The 17,112-nt window shown below is 40.9% G+C and overlaps 1 protein-coding gene across 1 annotated transcript in view; it reads right to left on the bottom strand.

Annotated features, from left to right (window-relative positions):
* The window catches only part of Efhb (EF-hand domain family member B), a 63,911-nt gene that overhangs the window by 32,359 nt on the left and 14,440 nt on the right, over positions 1–17,112 (bottom strand). Inside the window, 3 exon segments of the mRNA XM_027394573.2 lie at positions 2,591–2,701; positions 10,241–10,421; positions 12,717–12,860. Of these exon segments, the coding sequence (XP_027250374.1) occupies positions 2,591–2,701; positions 10,241–10,421; positions 12,717–12,860 (436 nt within the window).

Raw genomic sequence — 17,112 nt, 5'->3', positions numbered from 1 at the left:
CAACATCAAATTAAATGGAGAAAAACTCAATGCAATTCCTCTAAAATCAGGGACAAGACAAGGCTGTCCACTCTCTCCATACATCTTCAATATTGTCCTTAAAGTTCTAGCTAGAGCAATAAGACAACAAAAGGAGATCAAGGGAATATAAATCAGAAAGGAAGAAGGCAAACTCTCACTATTTGTAAATGATATGATAATCTACATAATTGACCTGAAAAACTACCAGGGAACTCCTATAGCTGATAAACATCTTTACTTCTGTCAGAATGGCTAAAATCAAAAACACCAATGACAGTTTATGCTGGAGAGGATGCAGAGAAAGGGAACACTTCTCCACTGCTGGTGGGAGTGCCAACTTGTACAGCCACTTTGGAAATCAGTATGGCGACTCCTCAAGAAAATGGAAATCAGTCTACCATAAGATCAAGATCCAGCAATTCCACTCCTTGGCATATACCCAAAAGAAGCACATTCATACAACAAGGTCACCTGTTCAATAATGTTCATAGCAGCACTATTTGTAATAGCCAGAAACTTGAAGCAGCCTAGATGTCCATCTACCAAAGAATGGATAGAGAAAATGTGGTACATTTACACAATGGAGTACTACTCAGCAGGAAAAAACAATGGAATCTTGAAATTTGCAGGAAAATGGTTGGAACTAGAAGAAACCATTCTGAGCGAGGTAACCCAATCACAAAAAGACAAACAAGATATGTACTCACTCATATGTGGATTTTAGACCTAGAGTAAAGGATTACCAGCCTACAATCCACACTGCCAGAGAAACTAGTAAACAAGGAAAACCCTAAAATAGACAAACATTGTCCCCTGGAGAAGGGGAAAGGGTTACGATCCCCTGAGCAAATTGAGAGCATGGGAAGAGGGGGGAGGGAGCTACGAGAATGAGAAGGGAAGAAAAGGAAGGATGCAGAGGTCATGAGGGAGCAGAAAGGTTGAGTCAGGTGAAGAATAGAAGAAAGGGTATGTGATCGGTAGGGTTTTAATTGGGGGGTGGTAGTGGAGGAAGAGAGGGAGAAGGGAACTGGGATTGTCATGTAAATCAATCTTGTTTCTAATTCAAATAAAAATGATTAAAAATAATAATAATAAAAAGAAGTGTAGGAAACAGCAGAGATTAGCTGAAAGAGAAGAGAATCACACACTCCAGACAATGCTTCCTCAAGACCCATATCAGAGCCTAATTCATTTCATTATTCTATCAAGATTAGCCTTCACATATTTTACAATTCAGTTGTAATTTTACAGCATTATAAAATTTATAATGTTCGTCTTCAAAATCATTCCAGTACTGTGATGCCATTAGACAAGGACACTCGATAGCTGATGGTGGTTGTTCTAGGCACCAGATAAAGCATTTTTGCATGTACTCAGCTCTCACAGGGTTACCATGCCACTGAAGAACTAAGAAGAGTTGATGATCAGGTATGTACGCTCTCAGATTCTAAGACAGTAAATGAGTGAGCTAGAATTTGAACCTAACCTATCCAATCCATAAACCATACTTGGCCAAGATTGGTGTTGCATGCCCGCAGTCCCAGCTAGATGGGGAAATGAAGAGAAAGGATTACTTTTGTGTAGGAGTTTAAGAGCATCCTGGGCTACATAGATTCTTCCTAAAATATGGTAAGGGAGTGGGGCTGAGATTCTAATAAGAAATCATTAAGTAAAGTAAGAACATGTAACATTTCTTCTGATGTTTCACTTATTATTGTGTATGTGCATGATGGGGTGGGGAGTGTACCACAGTGCACAGGTAGAGGTCAGAGGACAAATTTTCAGACTCTGCTCTCTTAACAGCTTTATGTGAGTTCTAGGATTAAATTCTGGTCACCAGGCTTGCATGGCAAACTCCATTTCCCAACGAACCATCACTACAACTGATCTTTCATTTTGATTGGACATGTATGTCTGCCTTTCTTTTACTTTTGTCCTTGCTGTCTTGAGACAAGGTTTCACTATAAGCAAAACCTATCTAGAGTTCACTCTGTAGGTCAGAGTCTTCAAACTTATGGTAGTCTTCCTATCTCAGCCTCCTGAATGCTAAGGTGACAGGAGCAAGTCACCCTACCTGACTATTTCTTTTCTTTATGTTTTCCTTTCTTTCTATTTATTTGCTTATTTTCAAGACAGGGCCTCACTATATAGCCCAGGATGGTCTAAACTCACAGAGATTTGCTTGCCTCTGCCTCCAGAATGCTAGGATTTAAGGCCTGTGCCACTATGCCTGGCTCTTTATTGCTTGCTTTTTTGCTTGTTTGCTCCTTTTTAAATATATAGCTTCACTATGTACACCATGATAACCTCACACTTGCAACCCTCTTTCAGCCTCTTGAGTGATGGGAATATAATCATGTAACACCATGCCTAGTTAGTTCTGTAGTTTATTAATTTGATGCATTAGTCTATGTGTTCCCAGCTACCAAGATTGAATATTAATATATTGCCACCTACTGATCAACTTCATTACCCCTCAGATGTCTAACTTCATAAACATTATGCTCTGTCCTTTTCTTCACAAATCTGAGGGTCCCATATCCTCAGCTCACTTCACACTGAGTCTTACCTGCAAAATAATCATGGTGAGAGACAACGTACAAATCGTGTCCTTCCAGTCCTTCTTTCAACACATCTTCGGAAGGTTTTGGTGGATTCACAATGGCACTAGCACACTGTTCTGAAGAAAGAATCAACAAGATCATTATGAAGGGTTCCTACCTGTTGTGTATATAAACTACAGCAAGTGACAAATGAAGCTACACAGAATACCTTGGAGATCACACAGCCTATATAAGGAAATATTACTCAGCAAAAACAAAAACAAAAACAAAAACCCACACACACAAGATGGGCTGACATAGTCATACTGACGCAGGCCTAGACTCTCAGCACTTGAAGGTAGAGGAAGGAGGACCAGGACTTCAAGGCCAGGCTGGACTACATAGTGATTTGAGGGCATCCTAGGCTACATGAGACCCTGTCCTAAAAAGGAAGGATGGGGAGGGAGAGAGGGGGAAGGGGAGAAGAAACAGAGAGAGGGAAGGAGGGAATAAAGGAAGGAGGAGGAAGAGGGAGAAAGGAGGGAGGGAGGAAGTCTAAGTATCATCTGCTGTAGAGCCCTGAGGACTCCAAGGATGAGAACTCTGCCAGAGCTACTCAAGTCATCCTCAGTCAAACTCTGACTCCAATTAAATCTCAGCCCTAAGACTCCAGACAATTTTGGTTTACATTTATTCCCCACTTCTTAAGAGAATGCAAGCAAATCTGAATTATAAATGAGTAGCACTGATGTTGACACATTCAAACTTGGGGAGCTGTAACTTGGAGCAAGGACATCCAGTCTGTTTTGATCTGAATCTCCATGCTCATAATAGCCAGAGATAACAGGGAACTCAGGAAGTTCCTCTTTCCACAAATACTCAATCTTGTTTAATTTACTATTCTTCAAATCCTGGGGGTTGAATGTGGGACCTGGGCACACCCTCTATCACTAAGCTTTGTCTCTTCCCTTTGGCTTTTCCAGACAAGATCTTGATTGTGTGTGTGTGTGTGTGTGTGTGTGTGTGTGTGTGTGTGTGTGTGTGTGTGTCCGTGTGTATCCCAGGCTGAGCTCACACTTGAGACTGTCCTGCCTCTGCCACTTGAGTGCTAGGATTACAGGCATATCCTCCATGTCAGTGAATGAAGGGTATCTCTCACAGGCTCATGTTTGAATTGTTGTCCTGCTAGTTGTATGGTTTGGGGAGGTTGCTACCTAAGTAGGTTGCTAAACTGCTATACCCAGTCCCACTTTTACCCTCTGCTTCCTAGTTCATGAATATGTGGGGAGTGCCAGTTGCATGCCTCAGCTGCCATGAACTCCACCATGCCTTCCCTATCATGAGGGACTATGCTCGCTCACAACATGAGATCAAATAAACTCTTTCTTATTCTGCCTGTCACTGTAACAAGAGTGGTAGCTAATGGACATCACTATGCCCTGCTTACTCAGTACATTTTATTATATTTTTTTCTTGTTCTTGATGCCTTTAAACTCCTGATCTTCTTACCTCTGCCTCACAAATGCTTCTGTTAAAAATACATGTCAGTGCATGGCTGCTATATAATCGTCTTAAATGTCACCCCACTCCTTTTTCACTGTTCCCTGAAAACTGTCAATATAGATTAATATGCTAATCTCACAAATCCTCTTTTGGCTTTTCTTCAGGAACTGAATGAAGTCTGTGAACTAATAATTAATGATGTCATAAACTGGGGATAGAGCTCGATGGTAGGCTACTTGCCTTCCTTGTATGGGACCCCAGGCCCAATTTCCAGCAATGTAATGAACACACACAAGCACAGAACAGGAGAGACAGAGACACAGACAGAGACAGAGAGAGACAGAGATCATGTTTAAAATAATATAATCAAAGCCACTGTGGGCCGGGCGGTGGGGGCGCACACCTTTAATCCCAGCACTCGGGAAGCAGAGACAGGAGGATCTCTGTGAGTTTGAGACCAGCCTGGTCTACAAGAGCTAGTTCCAGGACACCCTCCAAAGCCACAGAGTAACCCTGTCTCGAAACCCCACCCCACCCCTGTTACGATAAATCTTTCTACCAAAAGCTGCCGAGCCCCACCGCCACGTGTGCACTTTGTGCCAGCCACCCGCCTAAGTTAGGGCCCAAATGAATACACAGAAACTTGTATTAAGTACAATGCTACTTGGCCAGTGACTAGGATTCTCATCTGTTAGCTCAGTCTTAATTATCATAAATCTATATATTTTATATGACTTATCTTATCGGACGCCTTATTGGCATCCCTCCTTGCAGGTGGGTCACATTGCACTACTGGAGGAGGAAGGGGAAAGAGACACACTTCCTGCCAGGATCACCACTTCTCTACTACATTTCCCAGAATCCTCTTTGACTCCTAGTCCTGTCTAACTTGCTGTTTCGTTGGCCAAAGAAGTATTTTATTCAATAATCAATAAGATGAACATACACAGTACATTCCCCATCATACCTCCCCCCAAACAAAAGCATTCCCAGGGCAGAGTTGGGAAATCTGAAGCTCAAGGTCAATCTGGACTATACAGTGAGACCTCATCTTAAAACAAAAAGTAGAAAGATCCCTGGAAATGCAGCTCAGAAGTAGAACACTTGCCTACTTTGTTCAAGGTCCAAGATTCAAACCCTAGTAGAGGGCAGTTTCCTACAAAACACTACTTGAAGATTTTTAGATGATTATTTTTAATGTACAAAGAGATACTATGGGTCCACTAGGTAGATATCCTCGATGATAATTCCAGCCCCACCAGCTTACATTTGTAATCCTAGTGTTTGGGAAACAGAGGCAGAAGAGTCAATGTAAGCTTGAGGCTGGACTACAGAGTAAGACAAAAATAAAATAAATAATTCGAGGAAGATCACTTAGTTGAACTTAATGATGACTATATCCTTCAAGTGTTCTGACAGAAACATTTGCCAGTACACAGTGTGCTCATATTTCAGGATCAAAATGACTAGAGTGAGAACACTAGGGGTGCCAGGTGTGGTGGTCCACACCTTTAATCCCAGCACTCCAGAGGCCAAAGCAGATGTATTTCTAAGAGTTTGGAGTCAGTTTGGTCTATATACTAAGCACCAGGCTAGGCAAAGCTACATATCAAAAGATACCCTGTCTCAAAAAAATAAAAAATAAAAAATACAAAGTAAAACAAACATACACAAAAACCCTGGAAGGTTTCTCAAAAAATGGTTCCAATGGAAGTAATAATGGCCTGTTTTACTTTCAGGGATTCAATGAAGCAAACAGAAACAGTGCTTCTTTTCATGTGTGAATCATTATACCCACTGATACACATTTTGAAGCATTGGTTCAGGGTTTTGTTTGTTTTTTGAAAAAGGGTCTTATGTATAGCCCAGCCTAGCCTCTACTTTGCTATGAAGATGACCTTGAATTCCTAGTCCTCCTGCATCAACCTCTTAAGTGCTAGGGTCACAAGTGTTTACTATCACACCCAGATGAGTATTAGAGAGAACTTTCCATATTAAAAAATGTACTTAGTTCTAGATAGTGGTTATTAATGTAGTTACAGTATTGTCTCTATCATCATCATTGTGTGTGTGTGTGTATGTGTGTGTGTATGTGCCTATGTCTGTGTGAGTGTGTGTGATGGGAATGACACTTTACATGGGTTCCCATGCTCTATCCCAGGTGTCCATACCCACACAAGTGCTTTTCTTTCTGAGCCATCTCACTGGCCCATAAGATTCTTAAAAGTTCACATAAATTGGATTTTTGTTTTTGTTGTTGTTTTGAGATGGGATAACTAACTTGTGATCCTCCTGCCTATACTTCCTGGGTGCTGGGATTATAAATATGCACCATCTCACATGGTTTGTGTAGCACTAGAGACCAACCAGGTTTAGGCAAGTTCTCTACCAACTTAGCTGTGTTCCAAGCGTAAAAGTAGGATTTTTCATTCCTACTTTTCCTACTTTACTTTCTATTCCTGTGATAAAGACCATAACTAAAAGCAACTTGGGGAGGAAAGGGTTTATTTATTTTATACATCTCAGGTCACAGTCCATCACTGAAAGATGCTAGGGCATGAACTCAAGCAGTGTGAGAAACTAGAAGCAGGAAATGAAGCAAAAATCATAGAAGAATGCTGATTTTTGGCTATTCTTCATAACTCATTTATCTTGTTTATTATTATTATTATTATTATTATTATTATTACTTTTTAATTATGTATATTTGCATGTTTGTGTGGGGGTAGGTACATATGAGTGCAGGCATCCTATAAGTTCAAAGGCATCAGATGCCCTGAAGCCTGGAGTTAGAGGCGTGAGCCACTCAATGTGGGTCCTGGGAACCCAACTCCGGTCCTCTGGAAGATTAGTATATACTCCTGATCACTGAGCCACCTCTCAAACCCCTCAGTTTCCTTTCTTTAAATGCAATTCAGAACTAACTTCCTAGGGGTAGCACCACCCACAATGGGCTTGGCTCTCCCACATCAATTATGAATCAAGAAAATAACCCCACAGATTTGCTTGCAGGCCAGTAAGATGGAGACATTTTCTCAGTTGAGGTTCTCTCTTCCCAATGATTCTAATTGTGTCAAAATAACAAAAATTAATCAGCACACCACTAAGAAGAAAAAGATACTTCATCCTTTATAAAGTACATTTTAAGCATAACAAACATATATTTACTAAAGCAAAATGAAAAAGAACTTTCACCGTTCAATTTTTACTAGATCTTAGCTCTAGAGCTAAGTCAATAATTTACCACAGCAGACTATTGCATTCTAATCATTTCTTTTCAGAGCAAATATACCTAAAAGAAAATAATCTAATGGGCTTTTTAATTCAATATGACCCAGCACATGATAGGGTCTTTTAAAACTAGACTATGAGAGAGAAGAGGAAGGCAGGGATGGAGGCAGGGATGGAGGCAGGGAGGCAGGGAGGCAGGGAGGCAGGGAGGCAGGGAGGCAGGGAGGCAGGGAGGCAGGGAGGCAGGGAGGCAGGGAGGCAGGGAGGCAGGGAGGCAGGGAGGCAGGGAGGGTGAGACTGTCAAGTGGATCAAGTAAAAGTACTCAGCTTGACTTGAGTTTGATCCCCAGAGCCATGTAAGGTGAAGAGAGAAAGCTGACTCCACAAAGATGTCCTCTGACCTCCTTGAGAACTATGTATGACACACATGCCCCACCCACCCATGAAGTAATAAATAAAAAGAAATTATAAAAAGTAATAAATAAAAAAAAATATAAAAAGACCTGTGACCAATTCCATTATAAATTGCATATGTTGAACACTGAGACGTGGCATCCTGTGTCCTGGCACTTAGAAGTTAAAATTAGGAGCTGGAGAGATGGCTCAGAGGTTGGGAGCACTGACTGCTCTTCCAGAGGTCCTGAGTTCAATTCCCAGCAACCACATGTGGCTCACAACCATCTGTAATGAGATCTGGCGCCCTCTTCTGGTCTGCAAGCATATATGCAGACAGAACATTGTATACATAATAAATACAATCCTGAAAAAAAAAAAAAGCTGAAAGTAGGGGTTTGCTGCAAGTTTGACCTGCCTCTCTTGTCTCTCAAACACAATGAGTTTGAGGTCAGCTTGGGTTAATGAACAAGAGTCTCACTCAAAAAAGGAGCAGGGAAGAGAAACTAGTAAACAAGGAGGACCCTAAAAGAGACAAACATTGTCCCCTGGAGAAGGGGAAAGGTCACGATCCCCTGAGCAAACTGAGAGCATGGGAAGAGGGTGGAGGGAGCTACAAGAATGAGAAGGGAAGAAGAGGAAGGATGCAGAGGTCATGAGGGAGCAGAAAGATTGAGTCAGTTGTAGATTAGAAGAAAGGCTAAGTAATAGGTAGGGTTTTAGTTGAGGGGGTGGTAGGAGAGAACAGGAAGGAGAAGGGAACTGGGATTGTCATGTAAATCAATCTTGTTTCTAATTCAAATAAAAAAAATGATTAAAAAAAGAAATAAAAAAAGGCTTTCTTTATTCCTAATAGGAGCCTGGGAGTTGATATTGGAAATGTTAGACCCCCAAAAACTCAAGTATCCGGGGTCCCAGGCCACGTTCACAGTCACCCCAATCACCAGGCGGATTCGAGAGCTTGCTGCAAACTGCACAAGGCTTTATTGTAATTTAACGAGCTAACCCCATGTTAGCTCAGGTCTTTCACCCACCCGCCATGGCGGATGGCCAGAAAAGACGGCTCCTAGGGTCTCCCGAAAGATCTTATAGGGCAGCGTAAGGGGAGTGTCTAGTGGTACGCACAGGCTTACGATTGGTGTGCTTCCAGCCTTGGAGGGCTTGCCCTGTGTTGATTGGTCAACTGGTTGTTATGGCCCATAGGCCCTCCCAGGGTGGTTGCTATGCTCTCTACGTCATTGCTGTGTGCTTGTCCGTAAAGCACACCCAGGGTCGTAAAGCATAGCACCACCAGCTAACTTCTGATTGGCTCCTTGTCACAAGACAGGCATCTGACTTTCTAGTGTCTGGGACAAGGTCATAGAAGCACGTGTTCGGCCGTTATGGCTGCCAAAAGGGAAGCTGGTTCCTTCAGCATCACCTCTGTTTTATGTGAAGGAAAGGGAGGCATTTACAAGCCCAGCTATACACTCAATATGTTGATTTGAATGAAGTGTCCCCCACAGTCCGGGCATTTGAATATTTGGTCCCTAGTTGGTGGCTATACGGGAGTCTTAAGAGGTATGGTCTTGTTGAGGAAGTATGTCACTGGGGATAGGCTGTGAGGTTTCTAACACTTGTGCCATTTGGAGTTCACTTCAGTTCCTGTTTGCTACTGGAGATGCGAGCCCTCAGCTCTCAGCTTACAGCCCCAGTTTCCATCTTGCCTGCAGCCACACTCCCCTACTGTGATGGCGATGGATTCTTATCCCTCTGGAACCATGAGCCCCAAATAAACCCTTCTTTCAAAAAAAAAGGGGTGGGGCAGGGAGTTCTATTCCATCTCTAAATCAATGGAGAGAGTTGAAGATACACTCTGTAGGTATACAGGGACCTGAGTTTAATCCCCAGTAGCATCAAGACAGATAGATATCCAGGGAAGCTCACAGTTGATCCTGATGCCAGTTTCTCTGGGTTTCTTGTATCTATCTACTGTTCTTAACTGTTTCTCCACTGCCTTGGCTGTCACAGAGAAACTTTACAAGCATTTGGGTTCAGAAAGTAACTTAAAAAGACAGAAAAATGACAGGAAGGCAGGAAGGAAGGGAGGGAATGAGGGAAAGAGGAAGGAAGGAAGGAAGGAAGGAAGGAAGGAAGGAAGGAAGGAAGGAAGGAAGGAAGAGAAGGAGAAAGATCTTGCTATGATATCATCTTTTTTACTTTTCCATGGAGGACTCCAAGAATCATTCTCTATGTGTCTTTCTCTGGATACTATGTCAAGATACTAACTAGAAAAAAATAGAGGTTCAAGTAAAAGCAGAAAATTGAAAGCTAAAAATGCAAAAATGGACCTGTAGTTAGGGGCAAAGAGGATGTGATGTCCACTGTAAACAGGGCTAGCTAGTGATGAGAGAATGATCCAACCAGAAAACAGAGCATGTTTCAAGATGATGAGCATCTTTCATCCTTAACAATACTTCACACCATCAACAAAAAAACCTATCAGTGACATATCTGATCCAATTTCATAAGACATTTTCCCACTTCCTCCTACCCCTTAGTTTTACTACCTCTGATGATTGGTGTTCCAAATGTTGTGTTGATTACATCCAGTCCTTTAGGCAATCCTGGTGTTTGATCATGAGATTTTCCCAATGGTGCCCGTTGATTGCTAAAATATATAGATTCTTTTTTGTCTTTAAATTTCTGTTGAAACTTGGTAATGGGCTGTGGGTTTACCAATGTGCTCACCTAAAGAAATTATAGACTGCACATGTATCAAAACAAGTATATGTAAGAAAACAAAAATCCTAATGAGAAGAAAATATGATTAAAGTGATAATTTCTCATCATCATTGGCTTTGTTCACCTTCCTATGATCTGTCAAAAAAGTAATGAAAATTTAACATACCAGATCCAGAACTTTCAGCTAGAACTATAATCCCAACTCTCAGGGAACTGAAGCACCAGGATACCAAGATCCAGGATGGAATGGACTACAGAGAGTACAAGGCCATATAGAGATTAGAGAGCTCATAGGGTTGAAAATTCAAGCCCTAGAGCCAGAAAAAGAAAGGAAGAAAGAAAGAAAGAGAGAGAGAGAGAGAGAGAGAGAGAGAGAGAGAGAGAGAAAGAAAGAAAGAAAGAAAGAAAGAAAGAAAAAGTTAGAGATATAGCTCAGCAACACAGCACTTGTCTAACAGACACAAGACCATGGGTTCTAGCCCTGGTACTAAATAAATAAGTAAATAAAGAAATAAAAACCTTTCAAAGTAGTTAAAAGTTTACAATAGTATTAGAAGGCTCACACAAGCAGTTCCCAAGTTATTGACTCAAACACTCAAGAACAGCAGGCATGACAAGCACAGGACACAAACCATTTCCAAAAACTTTCTTAAGCGTATGCATCCCAGTTTGGGCTTGATGCACAGTACTGTCATCCTAGCACTTGAGTAGTAGAGACAGGAAGATGGAGGCCAGCCTGGACTACAGAATAAAAAGTGCAAAGAATAAAAGATAAAATGGTGGTGCATGCTTTTAGTCCTAGCACTTGGGAGACAGAAGCAGGTGGGTCTGAATTCAAGGCCAGCCTGGTCTACAAAGCCAGGTCCAGGACAGTCAGTGCTACACAAATTTCTCAAAAACAAAACAAACAAAAAGATATAAAAAAAGATTGAAAGCAAGAAACAGGGAGATAGGAAGAGACAGACAGACAAGAGAGATGCTGGGGGAACAGTACCTTGTCTCAAAAACAAACAAAACAGGGCCTGAGAGATGCACCCAAGGGTGTTGTGGGATATCTGTACACCATGTGAAGATATGTTGTTATGATCACTTTAATAAAGAGCTGGACAGCCAATAGCTGGGCAGGAGAGACAGGACTTGCAGGCAGAGGGAGGAAGTATGAGGAGATAATCAGGGTGGGGAGGAGTATTAATTTAAATTATAAGAGGCAGTGAGATAAGCCTAAGCTAAGGCCTAGCTTTCATAATTAATTAATACTAAGTCCCCATGTTGTTATTTAGGGGCTAGTGGTCCTGACAAGAAAGAATATTACATAAAGGTACTTCCTACAACAAAAACCTGCCAATTTAAGTTTGACTCCCAGATTCCTTGTAAAAGTGGAAGGAGAGAATCAACTCTGGTTGTCCTCTAGGTCTCTATATGCATGCCTGCACACATATCACACACATACAGAGACACACACACATAATTATTAATAAAATAATTTTTTTAAAAGACCAAGAAGATGGCTCAGCACATAAGGGAGCTTGTTGCCAAAACTGATGACCTGAGTTTATTCCCTAGAAATCACTTGATGGAAATAATTGACTCCCCCAAGTTCTCCCACACATGTACTCCACACATGCTTTAGTACATGTACACACACACACACACACACACACACACACACACACACACACACAAATGTGGGAAAAGGTTTTTAAACAAACAAACAAAAAAATAGATGAATCCATGATCGATTAATTAGAGGGTTGGTGATTGGACTCCATGGTAAGCAGTGTTTACCCAGATCGCATAAGACCCTGAGTTCCAGCATTAACCCCACCAAAAAAAATTAAATCAAAGGTAGATAATATATATAGAACAAAAATATGTAGGCAGATAACTAAATAGTTAGGTAACAATTATAGCCAGGCAGCCAATATCAAATATGTTTTGATCCCACATCCATTCAAGATCTATATATACTCTCTGTTGTCAACTCTGGGCAAGAACAGCCAATCCTGACTAACAAGTGTGACATTTCTCTTTATTGGGAAAATGGGATGTCACTGCCTCATACCATCCAGGGAACAGTAAAGTCTGGGATTTGAGCCCATGCTTCCTTCACACATTCTTTGTTGCCACTCCTTGAAAACTCTGTCCATTGCCCAAGACTAGTGTTTTTAGAGGACAGGATGAGGAAAGGAAAGACACACAGAAATTATGAATTTCACTTATACCTTTATGTGTGCAACTTTCTAACTTGGTAAATTAATAATGCGATGTAAATTATTAAGAAAAAAAAAGAGAAAGGTTTACCGTTACTGGAATTTGAGATCTTATTCCATGTGTCAAATAAGGTGAAATTTGGGGATCGTTTGCTCTGCCATAAAATACTCTTTCTGCTCCAGTAGGCGGGTATCTGAAATTGAAATACTTCTTTGCTTCTGGGGGAGTAATAAGCTGGAAAAGGTGAGAGAAGGAAACAAGACCATGAAGCAGTAGTTTTAAACTATCAATTCAACTTCTCTAAGCAGTGCTGGCTTCCTTAGTAAAGAAGGAACTTCACCCCAAAAATGAGGCTATGTCCCCTAAAGTCTGCTAACTGATGGAAATAAAATACTTTAAATATTATAGTTTGAGGGGCTGAAGAGATGGCTCAATCATAAAGAGCACTTGTTCTTACATGGGACCCAGGTTCAGATCCAGCATCCACATGGTAGCTCAAAGCTCTAACTCCAGTCCCAGGGGATCTGGATATCTATTCTGACCTCCATAAGCACCAGGCATGCATGTGGCACGAAGTCATAAATGCAAACAAAGGACTCCTGTGGCCTCAGTAGCTCCCTGAGCCATAGACTGTGAGTGCACAGAGAGAACCAAGAGGTGAGTGACCAGCCTTCCAGCTGGACAACCCAGTCTCTAGCCCCAGGCCCTGGGGCAAAACCCCAGGCCCATCCCCCACCTGCCTCAGTCATACTACCAGGGCAGCAGGCAATCCTCCTGCAGGCAGGCTGCTCCAGCACCACTCCATCGGGTCCTATAAGCTACAAGTCCCACTCCACCCCAAACCCACCCATGCCCGGAGACCTCAGTGGCTCCCTGAGACACAGACAACAACTGCACTAAGGATCCCTGAGACACAGACAACAACTGCACTAAGGATCCCTGAGACACAGACAACAACTGCACTAAGGATTCCTGAGACACAGACAACAACTGCACTAATCTGTCCCAGAGAGACTCCCTAAAACACAGAAAACAACTGCAAGGATTGGAACAAGAGCCTGCACCAATTGGAGGAAAAGATGGGTAGGCACCACTGCAAGAATACATTCAACAATGTAAAGATCAATATGGCAATGCCAAAATGTAGTGTTCCTACACAGGAAGACCTGAATATCCTAACCCAGAAGAAGCAGAAGGAAACAACCTTTTAAATATAGCTTTAAGAAGATGATACAGAGCCCTTTTTAAAGAGGAAATGAAAGATTCCCTTGAAGAAATAAAGGAAAAGACAAGACAAAAATTTGGAAGAAATCAATAAATCTCTTAAAGAAAATCAAGAAAAAACAAACAGGTGAAGCAAATAGTTCAAACAGTTCAAGACTTGGAAATTGAAATAGAGAAAATAAAGAAAACACAAACTGAGGGGTTTATGGAAATGGAAAATCTGGGTAAACTAACAGGAACTACAGATGTGAGCATAACCAACAGAATACAAGAAATGGAAGCGAGAATCTCAGGAGTTAAAAATACAATAGAGAACTGTTTGCAGCCTGCTTTCCAGACCCTGCTTGGAGGCGCCAGAGGCCTGGAAACTGCAGATCCCATCCTGGCAGGATCCAGACCACCCAGAGACTACCGGCAAGCATATAGTCCCTTTCTCTGCCCACAGGCCGAGGAAGAGGAGAACCATCTAAAGTACTGGACCTGCTTGCACCCATTGGAAGGGAACCTTGGTCCTGTACCCACCAAGAGAGGAAGACATTCCTTCTGCACACACTGCAAGAAGGAATGGGAAGAAGACAATATAAAAACACATTCAACAACAGAAAAACCAATATGAACCACTGGAGACTAGGGACTCTACACCAGCAAGACCTGAACATCCCAACACAGATGAAGCAGAAGAAAAGGGCCTTAAAAACAACTTCATGAGGGGCTGGAGAGATGGCTCAGAGGTTAAGAGAACTGACTGCTCTTCCAGAAGACCTGAGTTCAATTCCCAGCAACCACATGGTGGCTCACAACCATCCGTTATGAGATCTGGTGCCCTCTTCTGGTGTGCAAGCATGCATGCAGATGACTGTATTTATAATAAATAAATAAAATCTTAAAAAAAAACAACTACATGAAAATGATAGAGGCCCTCAAAGAGGATATGAGAAAATCCCTTAAAGAAATGGAAGAAAATACAAACCAAAAAATACAAGAAATCGACAAATCTCTTAAAGAAAGCAAGGAAAGCCAAGAAAAATCAATCAAACAGATGAAGGAAACAATACAAACAGTTCAAGATATGAAAAGTGAAATAGAGACAATAAAGAAAACACAAACCAAGGATACAGGAAATAGAAGAGCTGAGTAAATGAACAGGAACTACAGATGCAAGCATAACCTAACAGTTTTAAGAGATGGAAGAGAGAATCTCAGCATTGAAGATACACTAGGAGAAATAGACTCATCAACCAAAGAAAATCTTAAGTCCAACAAATCCTTAACACAAAATATCCAGGAAATATGGGACACCATGAAAAGACCAAACCTAAGAATAATAGGTATAGAAAAAGGTGAAGAAACCCCACTCAAAGGTTCAGAAAACATATTCAACAAAATCATAGAAGAAAACTTCCCCAACATAAAGTAAGAGGTGCCAATGAAAGTACAAGAAGCCTACAGAACACCAAATAGAGTGGACCACAAAAAAAGTCCCCTAGCCACATAATAATCAAAACCCCAAATATACAGAATAAAGAAAAATATTAAGAGCAGCTATGGAAAAAGGTCAAGTAACATATAAAGGCAAACCTATCAGAATTACACCTGACTTTTATATTAATGGTCTTAACTCACCTATAAAAAGACACAGGCTAACAAAATAAATATGAAGACAGAATCCATCCTTCTGCTGTATAGAAGAAACCACCTCAACTTCAAAGACACACATTACCTCAAAGATAAGGGTTCGGAAAAGATTTTCCAATCAAATGGACCTATGAAACAAGCAGGGTTAGCAATCCTAATATCTAACAAATTAGACTTCAAACTAAAATTAATCAGAAGAGATGAAGGAGGGCATTTCATATTCTTCAAAGGAGAAATCCATAAAGATGAAATCTCAATTCTAAACATCTATGCCACAAAGGCATCCATATTCATAAAAGAAACATTACTAAAACTCAAATCTCATATAAAACCTCACACAGTTATAGCTGGAGACGTCAACAACTCCCTCTCACCACTAGACAGGACTACCAGACAGACACTTAACAAAGAAATAAAGGAACTAATACAAGTTATGACCCAATTGGGTTTAACAGACATCTATAGAACATTCCATCCTTTGACAGAAGCTAACATCCCTTCATGATAAAGGTCTTGGAGAGATCAGGGATAACAGTAACATATCTAAACATAATAAAAGCAATATAAAGTAAACCAACAGCCAACATCAAACTAAATGGACAGAAACTCAAGGCGATCCCTCTAAAATCAGGAACACGACAAGGCTATCCACTATCTCCATACCTCTTCAATATTGTACTTGGAGTTCTAGCTAGAGCAATTAGACAGCAAAAGGAGATCAAGGGGATACAAATTGGAAAAGAAGAAGATGTAAAACTTTCACTATTTGCAGATGATATGACAGTATACATAAGTGACCAGAAAAAGTCTACCAGGGAACTCCTACAGCTGATAAACACCTTCAGCAAAGTTGCAGGATACAAGATTAACTCAAAAAAATCAGTAGCCCTACTATATAAATGGGTTGAAAAGAAATCAGAGAAATATCACCCTTTACAATTGCCACAAACAACATAAAATAATTTGGGGTAACACTAATCAAACAAGTGAAAGTCCTGTACAGTAAGACCTTTGAGTCTTTAAAGAAAGAAATTAAAGAAGATACCATAAAATGGAAAGATTCCCCATGCTCTTGGATAGGTAGGATCATGGCAATCTTGCCAAAAGCAATCTACAGATTCAATGCAATCCCCATCAAAATCCCAGTACAATTCTTCACAGACCTTTAAAGAATAAGTCTCAACTTTATATGGAATAACAAAACACCCAGAACCCTGTACAAAACAAAAGAACCCTGTACAATAAAGAAATGTCTGAATGCATCTCCATCCCTGACTTCAAGCTCTATTATAGAGCCATAGTCTGGAAAACATCATGGTATTGGCACAAAAATAGACAAGTAGACGAATGGAATTGAATTGAAAACTCTGATATTAACCCACACACCTATGAACATCTGATTTTCAACAAAGAAACTAAAATTATACAATGGAAAAAAGAAAGCATCTTCAACAAATGGTGCTGTCATAACTGGATGCTGACGTAGAAGACTGCAGATAGATCCATATCTATCACCCTGCACAAAACTTAAGTCCAAATGTATCAAAGACCTCAACATAAACCCAGCCACACTGAACCTCTTAGAAGAGAAAGTAGGTGGTACCCTTGAACGAATTGGTACAGGAGA

The sequence above is a fragment of the Cricetulus griseus genome (assembly GCF_003668045.3).
Source record: "Cricetulus griseus strain 17A/GY chromosome 1 unlocalized genomic scaffold, alternate assembly CriGri-PICRH-1.0 chr1_0, whole genome shotgun sequence".
NCBI lineage: Eukaryota > Metazoa > Chordata > Mammalia > Rodentia > Cricetidae > Cricetulus > Cricetulus griseus.
This window is presented reverse-complemented; position numbering and strand designations above follow the sequence as displayed.